At 45.4% G+C, this 14,021-nt stretch overlaps 1 protein-coding gene across 3 annotated transcripts in view; it reads left to right on the top strand.

Moving 5' to 3' along the window:
* The first annotated feature begins 489 nt into the window (after positions 1-489).
* Positions 490-14,021, top strand: part of kcnq1.1 (potassium voltage-gated channel, KQT-like subfamily, member 1.1) — a 50,724-nt gene continuing 37,192 nt past the window's right edge. For all 3 annotated transcript variants that reach the window (XM_037094295.1, XM_037094296.1, XM_037094297.1), the window contains exons 1-2: positions 490-1,075; positions 9,592-9,682. In XM_037094295.1, coding sequence (XP_036950190.1) covers positions 723-1,075; positions 9,592-9,682 — 444 coding nt within the window. In that variant the 5' untranslated portion in view covers positions 490-722. The remainder of the gene's footprint in view (positions 1,076-9,591; positions 9,683-14,021) is intronic.

Raw genomic sequence — 14,021 nt, forward strand, 5'->3', positions numbered from 1 at the left:
CTCTAGTAGCTGTAAGTGTACCATAGTTAGTTAGTTAGTTAGTTAGTTAGTTATTCATTATACTCTAAGTGAATGTAGTTTGCTGCTCGTTTCCTATTTCTCATCCAAACCTTCACGCCTGCATACACGCCTGAGAGAGTGAGATCATTCCATGACCATCAACGTCACCACATCTATTCTAAACTACTTTCTAGACTTTCATTATGAAACCACATGACACCAGCGATTACAAGTTTGCTCTTTGTGTTAAAGCTAATTACGGTTGGGGGGGAAACAAAAACCAAAAAAAAAAAAAAAAAAAAACCTGTTAATGGTGTTGCGTTTCTTTCGCACAGATCTGAGGATGGAGTTCATCAGCTGCAGATTGCTCTGCGGAAACAGTGTGTGTGTCTCAACAGCTGCCGGCTCGCAGCGCACCGCCTGGCGCCCACTGCTCTCCAGGCTGATAAGTGCTCGGAAAGAGGTAGGAGATGTTCATTCAGGGGCTGAGACTCGCCATATCCTCAACAACCCAGAGAGCCGTAAAGTTAAATTAAAGCAACGCCGCCCTGGTGATCTGGAGCATTAGTAACGCGGTTTACGCCACGGTTACACGCGCCCAGGTGCGATCCGGGCGCACAGCAGAGGGGTTAGGCGCACATTTGTCCCTTTAAGTGAGTGACCGAGAAGTAACTTCGCGGTAAAAGTCAACCCAGCGACGGACCAAACGACGGGAAGGTGCGATGTCTGATCCTGCCCCCAGCGAGGGGAACACGAGGAGGTCCTCCGGCGTGGCACGTGGAAACCGACCGCCGGATTTGGAGCTGTCGCAAACCACGTTCAGCGCGCCCGAGCTGGGGACACCTGTGGACACTTTTCTCGACAGAGACAAAATGCCCGAGGACGGGAGCACCCCCATCGAGGTGCCCCCCGTCCACATCCACCCGTACTTATCCCATCCCCGGATGTCTGTGCGGATGTCGGTGTACAGCACCGGGGTCCGTCCTATCCTGACGCGCGCCTACGTTCAAGGACGCGTGTATAACTTTCTGGAAAGGCCGTCTGGCTGGAAGTGCTTCGTGTATCACTTCACAGTGTGAGTGTTTTGGGTTTTTTTTTTATTTTTCATAAGCATCCCGATCCACTGGGTATTCAAGGGTATAATTGCAACTCTAAGATCCTAATTAAACAGGGAGTTAATTGCGCATGTAGAGCCTTGGAAGCCCTCACAACAGAGAGCTGTGAATCCTGTGAATTTTTTGAAAGATGCTGCCCAGATATCACAGCACTACTGGAGGTCTCCCCCCCCCCAGGAACACTAAAAGGATATTTTAGTCTCGCCAAGGCAGATTAAATAAAAAAAATTAAAAAAACCCCCACATAATTCATCATAGACAAGAGAATCTCAGACAAAAACGTGCCCTCGCAGGAGGACTAAAGGGATATTGCACAGATCATTCATGTGGGAGACTATTTTCCTGGGCGCCACTGAGCATTTAATTTCGCAGAAGTGCCTGAGTGCAGCAGCGCGGCAACAGCAACACATGGAGTGAGCCTAAACCAACAAGACTTTTAAACTAATTCAACCAGACAGGGGAGGTTTGAATAGTTTTTCCTCCCTGACAGTATGACAGGTGTGTGAGACTACCTGTTTGTTTTTTTTCTTTTTTTTCTTTTTACTAAAAATCAAGCTCGTAATGAACATGAAACTTTGACTAATCCCGCGCGGGGCTGATTTTATCTGCCACAGCTTCAATATCGCGAGCATGTCACGTTATGGCCCACCATCCTGAGCTGATGTGACAGTTTTGCCAGATAGCTTGAAACTCTGTCTTTTCTTTTGACAGGCGCTGTTACTAACAATGAAGACGTGTCTTTAAAACGTTGACGATGTACCGGAGGGTACATTTCACTGTTTCTGTTTCGTGGAATAGCCCATATCCATGACACTGTCAGTGCAGCAGATCCAGACTGGAGCGTCCAGGCCGAAGGTTTAGGAATGTGGGATATGATTGTCTGCCTCACCCTCATGTGTGCATGTCTGTCCCCACTTGCTGGCACTGATAGCAAGCAGCTAAACTTGGCAGTGCGTGCGTGTGTGTATGTGTGTGTGTGTGTGTGTGTGTTGTGCGTTGCTGTAGTGGAGGTAGAGGCACTGTCTGGCACTGCTGCCACCCTGTGACCCCGCAGTGTCTGAAGGGACGCGGGGGGAACGCAGCCTGTCGCAGCAGGTTAGAGTCTCGGTGACTCAAAGGGAGCATGAGCCAACACGGTGAAACTCAAACACGCTGGAGCATTACAGTGAAAAAGCGCACAATGCACAGTCGCAGAGAGGCGAGTGGCTGCCATGATAGCGCTCAGGCGTCTACATTTCCAGTGCTGTGTTATTTGACCGCACAGCGGGCACAAACCAGCAAGACGAGGCGCACGAAACGTCGGGAAACACCACTAAGTGTTTGTCAAAACAGAGAATCTCGCGGCGGACGTATGGAAAAACTGTGTTTGGGATAGACCTGCTACTAGTTTTAGGGCTTCTTTTGAGGAAACTTGTCAAATGTTTGCTTGCTCCAACTTCTTAAATGTATTTTATTTATTTCGTCAATGTCTGCCATTCGTGATGTTGAATGGTTGGACAAAAGAAGCAACTGTCACGATGTTATACTGCACAGGCTAAACATCAAAATATCAGCAAACCAGTCAATAATTAAATGAGCGTCGGATTAAACTCCACTTGAGGATGAAAGAGGCGTTTTCTGAGGTCGACCTGGCCAAGTGTTTCATTCACACTGAGCCGTGGTGGATGTTTGTTTGCTGCAGCTCAGCTCCATCCAGCTCTTGTTTGGCCAGATCTGAGATTTCCGGTTTCAGTAGGTAAAGGTCACATTAGCGCACCACCACCACCAAATGAAATTGCCCTTGAAGCAGTCAGCAGAGTGATCACATACTGAAAACACTCTCTCGGATCGATGTAGCTGTCGCATATCCACTGACGTTTACTCTGGCTGCTTGTGAATACACATGGTCATACTTGAACAGAGACGGCCTCCAAACATCAAGTCCATGGGAGTCAGTCAGGGAACCACAATGCTGAATTCCCCTTTTTTTGTGGGCCTCAGTTCAATATTTGCACAACCAAACCAAGCTGGCAGAATAAATGTAAGAATCTCGCATTTCTCAAGGTTTTAACGTTCAGTTTTCATGTCGTCACTACACTGTGCTTGTGATCTGATCTAGGTCGAAGACAAAATCATGTGGTTAGGGTTAGGAAAAGATCGTGTTTTGGCTTTAAAAAAAAGAAGAAAAAAAAAGAAAAGAAAATCCAAACTAGAAAGCAAGCAGTGTACTCCCGTTCGGCGGCCCTCTCGCACTAATGCCTGACTTTGTTTCCACGAAGACGGCTGCGCGTCACCCCACATCCTTCTAAGTATGGATAAGAAAGTGAGATCAAACACACGCAATCTAAGCCTGATATGATAAGTCATGTGGACGTGTTTATATAATACGAATGAAACGTACAAGATTAATGTATGAGGGGGGGGTTTCACAGAAACGTGCGTATGCTGGCATTTTATTCCGGTGACGGACAAAGATAGCAGGAAGCTGTATGCCCGGGAGGTGATTTGAGGGCGAACGAGGGGGGACGTCACCTCTCTCGATAGCAAAATGACCGAATACTGACCCGGCGACATCCTATTTAGACCAGGACCTATACCTGAATGATTACATTTTGACAGTTTTTTTTTGTTTTCTTAGTTTTTTTTTTTTTTTCCCCTAGCCTTTACTGCAGCCCAGGAGACTCACAGGCCAGCTGCACGTTTTGCAAATCACTCGTCGGCCAATCAAATCTGTGCATCGCCCCAAGCATTGCGATTCAAGTCAGACATGGACGAGGGCCGAGACGGGAGGCAACGGTCGGTCGACAACACACTCGCGAAACCAGAGCTTTTAATCAAGAACGGGCTCTCGCACTTTCAATTCTCACCACGCCAGCTCAAAATCATTATGACTCACATCAGAGACGCCGGGAACGCTAAAAGCTGCAGTGTGAAGCGCCGCAAACTAAACAGCAAAGAGCAGGAGCATCTAACTGGACCTCTTTGAGTTTTTATTTTCCCGCTGTCCTGTCTCTCCTGTCCCCCAGTTTATTCAACCCTCAAAGACATTCCCTGCTGGCATCGGCTTAAAAAAAATGTTGAATAACTTTTGAACCGCTGATATTGTCCATATGCTTTAAAAGCAAATGCAAAGTGGAGTTTTTCCACTTTTTGCTCGTCTTGTTTGGGCTCTTCAGTAAGCGTGATTATGCCATCACTCAGAAACCCATGTAGTATCTCCCTCTCTGCATCGGTTGTTGCCAACAACTACTTGAACTACATGTTCAGTAGATTGTTATTGTATACTGTTTTCTTTTTTCTCCAGTGTCCTTGGTTATGATTGAATAACCCCTCTTTAATAACACATCTCTCATCTACATGGTCAATAAATGAAGTATAGGACTGCACATAATAAGGTAACGTAATAAATGGCTCTAACTTGCCCGGGAAAGGTCAGGTATAGACAAAATAAATCATCTGAAAGTCTGAAACATCCACATACATCTTTTAGAAAGAGAATAAACTTATCATGGTTCCCATAAAAAACACACACACACACACTCTGACAGCCGTTTTTTCTATTTTTCTTTTTTTTTCAATCTTCTAAATTCATCCGTTCTCAGACAAAGCAAATGAAAAATTGAGACTTTTAAACGAGACAGACTGACTCAAATGATGTATGGCACTCGACGCTGACAGCAGAGGAGAGTCAGGCACCCCAAACACTGTTCCAGGCCTGTTTACACCCTTTAAACTGAAGCAGGCTCCGTTGCGGAGTGTATCGTAGCGCATTCATACAAATCCCCCCCCCCCAGTGCTGGAACACAACCAGCTGTTTGTTGTAAGAGCATGCTGTTGTGATGGCTCACCATCCTGCAGGTTTGCGGGGTCAGCGCCGTACCTTGTTTTGCACGTGTTTGAGTGGGAGCAAAGCAGTTAAGAACAAGCGTGGCCTTATCGCTGACCCAGAACTGTAACGTCAGAGGGACCCAAGGCCTTATCAGAGGCTCCCTTGTGTTTGCGTGTTTGCACATGCATATGTTTGTCAGTCTGCGTGTGTGTGTGTGGTGAGACAGTGTGCCTCCAGGTACAAAGCAGTAGAGTAAAAAGAAAGCGCTTGCTCAAATCTCTGGACAGAAAGAGGTGTATATATATCGAGCTTTATGCAATTAATAAAGCATGTCCGGCGCTCCGGCTGCCCGTCTGTGTGCAGCGCGCCACAGCCCACAAGTAAATGCAGCATTTCAGTCAGCGTGCAGTCGCCCCACATGCTGGTAATAGATGAGTCCTCCAGCGGAGATAAGAGAAAACTCAAATCAAAACGTGGTTTTCTTTTCTTTTTTTCTTTTTTTTTTTAACTGAACCAGATATTCTGTCAAATTGTATCAAGCCGGAAGATTTCAATTCAGACGCAGCGCTCCAGGATTCAATAGGCACAGACTCGAGCCCATACATTGTTATTCCTCTCAATTTGAGTTGCGCTTTTGACGTGAGCGGTTTGCACTCTGGCCCGTATTTCAGTAATTGGGGGGGGGGGGGGGGGCATCCAAGCTTTTATCTTCCCCTCTCTCTAGACACAGCTCAGATTCTTAATGGAGCACAGAGACAAGGTCGCTCATTGTTGACCACCTTATATCTCCGAGCTGCTAACCTCCCAAAGACAAAGGCCTCTCTATGAGCTGTCCAAAATTGCACACACACTGTGTGTGGGGGGGGAAATCAGGCCTGAAAACCTCGCTTCATGTCAAACAGTATTTGATCTTTTATTAGCTTATTCTTCCAAATCTGTTTCGTGTGTCATTGCTTTTTGGTTTGTTTACTTTTTTTTTTTTTTTTTTTTTTTAAATTTGCGTGTGTCTTTTATCACTATGAAGCGCTTCACAACAGTGATAAAAATAAGTGTGACTGTTGTTCCAAACAGGATGTTTGATGGTAACAGCCAGTGACACTCTCAGCATCATCACTGCTAACTCTTATCCCGTCCCCTGCTTCGTCTGGTTCTCGAGCTGAGGAGCAGGGGGGGGGGGGGGGGGGGGGGGGGGGTGCTCCCCTGGGGGTGAGGAGGGTTGTGGGAAGACCAGGGGGTGAATGAAATACTGAGTGAAACGAAGTTGAATAAATCTGATTATATGTTGGGGAAAACAAAGACAAACAAACTTGTATCGATGCCGTTGAGCTGACCTTTATGTCACCAAAAAAAAAAAAAACAAAAACATCAACTCGGAGACTTGTTTATTCGTTGCTTTCCCTCACACTGTTAATGATTGATCAAAATTGTCCGATGGGGGGCATGAACCTCTTTTTTTCTTTTTTTTTTTTTTTTTCACAGCTTCAGAAGGGAAAGTCAAAACCGTGGCTCTGCACTCACTGCACAGCACACTGTGAGTGAATCCGCCCATCAATAATAGATAGGTGCAACGCTTTGAGCTTTTGTTTGAGTTCAATGGTGCCGATGTAGCCGAGCCAATGTATTATTTTGTCTGTAAGCTCAGTGGAGTTAAGGGAAGTGAAAGATGATGGTGCAGTTGGTAGATGGGGGGGGGGGGTGGGGGGGGGGGTGGCGAGTCGGATAGTCTCCGATGGATTAGAAGTGGGGCAGAAGTCTCTGCTCTGCATACTGAGTGTGTATGTTTACTGATATTTCAGACGCTCTGAAGCGCAGATTCGCTGACAAATTACCGCCATTAGCATAGTGAAGTGTTTGGTCTGGAAAAGTGCGCCGTTCATTTGTGGCTCTTTTTGATCCTCGTTTCAACTTCCTCTGTCACATTGCGACAGACGCTCTTGTTGTGAACTGCACTGCGTCCCCGAGAGCCTTTCATGTTGCCTCGCATTGTATCCTGCTCTTCTTAACAGACTCATCTGCGGCCCATCTACACAGGTAGCGGGGCTTGTGGACGTCGTTTCGCAGGAGATGGCAAACTACAGAGTCATTCGGCTGCGCTGCGCGGTCGAACTGTTGGCCTCGTTACTCACCAGTCGATCTTCCCGGAGCAAATCTCCCTCCCCTCTGTCTTTTATCTGTGTTGACGTGTGGTGTGCACGCTCAAGCCCGTGTTTGTGTGTGTGTGTGTGTGTTTGCGTGTCAGTTTGAAGGGGGGGGTATTTGGATTCCTGGCCCGTCTTCAATAAACTCAGGCTGTAGCATGTGGTGATAAAGGCCTCGGCGGTGCAAACACTGACTGGAAACTATAACTCCCTCTACACATAGTTTCCATCAAGTGCGCTCATATAGGAACAAGGCAAGACAGAGTTTAGGGCTGTTTCCTCAACAAAACTTTAAGACAATATCAACTAGATGACAGTGGAGTAAAAACTTTCATCCAACTCCGTACGGTATTTTCCAGATAAGCCAATTCCAACATTGGATTTCTTCCATGTGTTTCAGTGGGACACGATTGTTCAAAATATGATTTTTTTCTCAGGTGGTTTCAGGTTGAAGTTACACTTGTGTTGGTATGGGACACTTAATAAATGTTGGCAATGTACGTTGCTACAGACCATGGACGTGTTGAAACATTACACTTTCTTTATGGTCCGGTTAGGTTTAGGAATAAGTTCGGCATAAGGTCATGTTTGGCTAAAAATAGGTGTTTCAGTCACCACAAGCACGGCCGGAGATGTTACGAGGGCTCATCATGAAAACTAGGGAGTGATCGATATGATTTTTCCACTGCCAATATCAATAACGTTTATTGGTATTAAAGGAGACAAATAATCAATTAATGGAATGTAAATGATTTACTTAACTAAAGTACTAAAGTACAATTTATTTTTCTGTTAGTTTATACTTAATAATTACATTTAAAATAACATATATACAATTTAAAAAAATAGGCAATGATGCTTAATTATCTGCTACATTTATTAGATAAATCAAGTTTCTACTTTGCAGATGCAGGTAATTCGGTGTGAACGGGCTATTACTCATGTGCAACCAATCAGATAGCGTTGTGGACGGGACATTGTGTGAAAGGCATAGCGACAAAGTAGCACGTGAGCTGTATCGGCAACCCGACAGAAAAATATTGAATGTCAGCCCTGATAATCGCCCAGGCCGATAATCCGTCTAATCTCTACTACAGACAGGCAGCTGCAACAGAGCCAAAGTTGTGTGTTTTCTAAATTCATTTGTTTTATGGGTCATTGCACAAAAACTCACCAAAGTGTCGAACTGCGGTCCGTCTCCGGACCTTAAAGTCAGTCTATAAACGTGAACGTGATGTGGTACGTATGGTAGAGATGGCAACAGGGTGAGAATGGCACGACTGAACATGGTTTGATAAATAAAGTCAGATGGTGTCGCATGAATCTCATCTCATCTCTGCCAGACAGGTCTGAAGAGTTAATTTTTCGGAGAAATCTTGCGGACGCACAAACGGGGGGAACACGGGTCAAGCTTCGGCTCGTCGAGTCAACACAGCAGCAACACAAATAAAAAACAGGAGCCGAGGCCGCTCTCGAAACAAGCGCGAGCAAGGTTATGAGTTTGAGAATGGCTCGTCATCAGCGATATTGCGGTCAGCCCTCCCTCCCCGTCTTCCTGCACTTTCATCACATTAAACAGGATGACTTCTTCCTGCTTTTATGTGCAGCTGTGAAAAACAATCGCTAAACTTCATTTGGTGTTACAAGATGCTATATGGAAGCCTTCGGTGTCAGGAAAACCGTATTTTTTCTCAAGTGACAAAAACGGGGTCATCAAGGGATCGCTGTCACCCTCTTTGATGTTTAAATTTGTCATTTTGTTTGAATAGGTTAAAAGTGAAAAAAAGAAAAAAAAAAAGCTTGAAGCCTTATCTCGAAGAAATAAAATCCCTCACTCTAAAGAAGGTAAGAGTTCCAGACGTCTTATTGTTGCTGCAGTTAAAACACTTGTGACCTTGATGGGGAATAAGGAGAATGTTAAGGAGCAATTTAGCGTTTGTTGATACTGTGTGCATGTGTGTGTGTGTGTGTGTATGCGCTCATTATTTGACAAGTTTATCGCGCGCTTTGCATTCATATGGCGGAGTTCAAAAGGTTCGCAGAATTTCCTCCAGAGGGCTGTCCTTGAGTGTTTGCTCGCATTTTACTCAGATACACTCCCTGACAAAAATATAAAGCGGTGCGATGATGCCTTAAAACTTTATTTTTTTTTCCTTTGAGAAGTGGTTCAGAAGCTCAGACTCGAACGAGACACACAAGCCGACTGAAGTTGCGCTGTGTAAATCAGAGACCGAAATGTTGGCATAAACACGGGGTGGAATGCAGAGAAGTGGATTGAGCAGATTCTCGTTTGCATAACTTGACTGATAACGGCTTATGTAAAGCTCTGATTTGAGGGATTTTTTTTTTTTTTTTTTTTTTTTATTTAAGCGAGCGACAGCCAGTTGGACACCGTTATCCAATTAACTGCTAAGAATGTATTCGACGGAGAGAAGAATGAGCAACTGACACGCAAGGCAAGTTAAATAGAAATGCGACGCTTTAATTAAACTCATGTGTGATTTGCTTGTTTTTTTTTTTTTTCCTGCAGGTTTCTCATAGTTCTAGCCTGTCTGATCCTCAGCGTTCTGTCTACCATCGAGCAGTACCAGGCCCTGGCTCATACGACACTCTTCTGGGTGGTGAGTGTTCAAGAGTGATGCCTGGAAGTAACCATAAATACACAGTTCTGTCCCTAATCATCCCATCGGATCTACTGTTAAAGGAGCTTTTCCATCAAAAGCTTAAAGGGATATTCCGGTGTAAGTTTAATCCATGTTCTAACACACCTTGACACCGAGTAGGACCCCCCTCCACCCGGGAGACAAAGTTTGTGGACCGCTAGCTTACGTAGTTTTAGCATCCTCAGAAACGACTGCACGACAACAATACACTGCAGTAAATGGGTCCAAGTATAAACCGCCACCAACAAGCCACAGATGATGCTCAGAACAGCACCAAACTTCAGCAACATTAGAAACAGGGTCCCAACACTTATTTCGAGGCATCAGACCTGGGTGGTCCTACTCGGTGTCACGGTGTGTTAGAACATGGATTAAACTTGCACCAGAATATCCCTTTAACATCGCAATTTGACGATTTGAGTCCCAACCGGACCATCCTGACCCTCAGAGGTGAGATCAGGGTTTTCGGGTCAGACGGGTAAAGAGTATTCTGCAGGCTTTAAACCAACACCACCATTTAGCACACTGTCATAACTAAACGACTGTAGCCTGACCCTTTAAGTGTAAGATGCCCCTGTCGTATGCTCGCAGTTTGGTTGGTTTCAGGCCAGGAAACAACCTGCAGTGCGCACATATTCTCAGTTACATCGTGTAGCTGATGTCCTGTGCTTGTTTATCCCAACCATCTGTCCCCGACCACCTCTCTGTGTGGAGTTTTCAATCTTATATCTATACTTCTCCGGCTTACCCCGGCTCTCTCGTGAGGATGGGCTGCAGTATAAGAACAATCGGAGCCACTGCGCCACTCGATGCAGTATACAAAGCGACGGTGCCCCAGGAGAGGTGGAGGTTTGGGTTGAATAGGGCTTCACACACTGGAAAGGGCTCCAACAGCCTGAGCATTTCAGACAGTGCCAGAAAATGTAATAAAACTGAGACTTTCGATTGTGTCCCGGTGATTTTGTTTTTTTCACGATCATCATCGCCATTATCGAGTAACAGTTTGACATTCAGAGGCAGGCAGGTGAAGGAACAAAAGGTGAGCTTTAATAACAAACCCCGACGTCCAATTACATAATGTGAAAAGTGCAGGTCACAAAAGGCAAGACGGGAAAAAAACACCAAAGCCATCAACAAAGACAAAATGAGAACAAAAGTCAAACCGAAAATGAAAAAAAAAAGAACAAAAAAATGCTAAAAGCTAAATAATGCACAAACCAATGAAACACCGGGAGCACGAGGAGCGAAAGAGGACGGGAGAAGCAGGACTGACGTGTCAACAGAACAGATGCACTGACTCAGAGTCTAAACACTTAAACACTTAAATACACTGGGACTAATTAACAAGTGTGCACAGGTCTTCACAGAAAGAAAAAGAGCAGGAAGGAGACAGACACGGGAAGTGGAGAGTCAGAACAAGACACCTGAGGATGAATCTACAACGTAAACGCAGGAAATTACAAGTAGAAAACTCAGACCGTGACATATCGGACGCCATTTAAAACACCAGGAGCAGCGTTTTAGCATCACGTTTCGCCACAGCTGCCACAACTATGAAAGCATGATTTCAAAAACATCAAAACGTTCCGCGATCAATCATTGTGTATTTGTTTTTGTGCCTCTTTCCAGCGGGTCATGTCTGTGACACGTTACTACTTCATTTCAGTTCTGTAATACAGAAGCCCACAAGGGATTTGTGCAGTAATATTTCACAGTGATATAACTCGTGTTAATTGTGACCGCCTGAAGTCTCGTGCTTCCTCGATCTGTCGTTCGAGGGATCCGTGCGGAACCGGTACTGCGACCTGGCTGGTGTTAATTAGTGATCTGCGGAAGTGTTATCTCTCTTTCACACCGCATTAACGAACGCCACCGAAAAAGACTTTCCTCACGGGGATAACGAGGTAAACCTAACCTGAGCACCGGGGTTTTGTTGTCGATGCGTAATGCTCCGCCGGCAGCGGGGCGGTGTAGTGAGGGCGCAGCCACTTCATGCGTGAGATTTCTGTGCAACACGGACCTGCCGCTGAACCCTTTATGAGTCAGCTGTCACAGGGGATCCAGTCTCCGTTGTAGTTCAGACGCTCGACTGCTGAATCGCAAGAACTGTAGAGCAGCGCCGGGCTTAGAAAGCTCTGTATCACGTTGCACTCTTTTTGTCTGGATGACTGTACAGCATATTTAACCACTACATTTACACTGTGACAAAAACCTCCATGTTTAAAAGCAATGAAGACCCCAGACCAAATCCCGACCAGTGTCCCATTACAGGACCTGCGCACGGGTGTCACTGCACGCAGCAGTGATAGAAGTTACCTTGTGAACTCCCTCCATGGGTCCGTCTCTGACCCCGATGTCTGGTTACGTGGATTCTAAAACACCTGAATGTTTTATAGAGTCCGCGTCACAAGGAGTCCGAAGGCTTTGCGCTTCGTATGCGCATACAAATACTCAAAAAAGTGGATGCTGTGCATCTGGGTGAAATGTCAAGGGGCCTGGGAAAGCAGGCGCATTTGTCCAAATATATGTTTTCATCCTTGGAAAAATAGACGGGACTGAAAGCCTGATGTAGTCATTACTTTTGGAGCGAGCCAGCCCGATCACAAACAGGACAATAATCTGACATCGTTAGACATATTATTGGCATCGTCTGCTCCCTGCGATTGAACTAATTGTATCTCCAGCCTTCGGATCCGTTCCGCCTCTCTAGACTCCAGCAGACCAAGGTTACGCGAAGTTTGATGAAGAGACATCAGCCGACACGATAGCTTCCTCCTTTCGGTCTCTCTGCGAGCAAGCACGGCACTTCCAGGACAGTTTTTCGAGGGGTCTGCAAGTGTGAGCCCTCGAGTGAGTGCAGCTCCATTAGGATTCACTTTGCCTCCGGGAGCGGATCTGCGGACTGCAGTGATTTCGCTGAAGTGAACTGATCCTCCCTCGCACCTGCTCCAAATGCCACCAGACCAATAAGGAGGAATGAGACTTATTCGAGCGCGTGTGAATTCTTTGCTACACCCAGCCTGGTTGTGCTCGTGTGGTGTGAAGCAATCAGAGGCTGAAAGACAGAAATCTGAAAGTGATTCTGGCAGCAGCTGAAGAGAGAGGAGAATTGCCTTTAAAGCCCGGCCTTAAGATTCGTGCTATACTCCCATACAGCTTATATGGATTAGTGGAACACTTTCACAGACAAAAAAAAACAAACAACTTGTGTTCCCGCATGTTAAACTGCTTCATGTTGTGATGACAGCAGGTATTTGTAAGAGTATCTGTTTTTACAGCTATTGGTTGTGCTGCTCCGAGAGAAGCATCTCAGCGGTAAAAAGAGGCAGCCTGGACTCCCAGGGTAAAATGTTTGACAGTTAGCGTCTCTACAAACCGCTGAGATTTTGATATTTGTGTGTGTCACAGGCTACATTTCTACAATGACAGTGACAATTTCAAGCTGCGTTTTGGCGATAACAAATCTGACGTATTTGACGAGAGGTCGGGACATCCCCAGTTGTGTTTGGGGCGACAAAACTGGCTGTCAATGACGCGACCTCGGGACACCTTCACCCGTATTTGTGCCGACCACAACCTGCCTGGTCGCCGCTAGAAATGTTCGCATTTCTGCAAAACCACAGAAAAGTCCAAGCTGAACGTTCTGTTATGTGTCAGCTTCACGTCCCTTGTCACAGCGCTGTGCTTTTGCTTAGCATTGATTTGCGCATAAAAAGCACTTGGTTACAGTTTGGGGGAAAACAAGATGGTCCAGCTTCCTGTGGTAACAACCCAGTTTTACCCATATTTGTGGTGACCAAAACAGATATATTAAGTGCCTAAACATAACCAGATCATAAACACAGGACTGTAACATCAACTAGACCCTGAAGTATTTGTGGTTTGCAGAAACCTACATTGCCAGCATTTACTCCGGTGATCGGTAGGGGTGGGTGATACTGCAAATTTTGGCATCGATCCGACTACAAGTAATTACAGCGCCAGTATTGCCGACACCGATACTGATACCGGTATTTTTTACTTGAAAATTCCTGATCATTGAGTGATTTTAATTAGCTGATCATGATTATGATAATAATAAAACACAAAGATTTTAGCCAAATAAGAAAAAGATATTTAAAATAATGAATACCAATACTCACCTTGGTATCGATACTATTGATATTTGGATCGATCCGCCCACCCCTAGTGATTGTCATACAGCTGTGAGAAGTCAGGAAGAAGATAATGCAGTGGATGAAAATAATGCAGGTTCACATCAGGTTTATGTGCCCGTGTATTTTATACGCCTTAACAA

Source organism: Acanthopagrus latus, chromosome 4 (assembly GCF_904848185.1).
Source record: "Acanthopagrus latus isolate v.2019 chromosome 4, fAcaLat1.1, whole genome shotgun sequence".
Lineage (NCBI taxonomy): Eukaryota > Metazoa > Chordata > Actinopteri > Spariformes > Sparidae > Acanthopagrus > Acanthopagrus latus.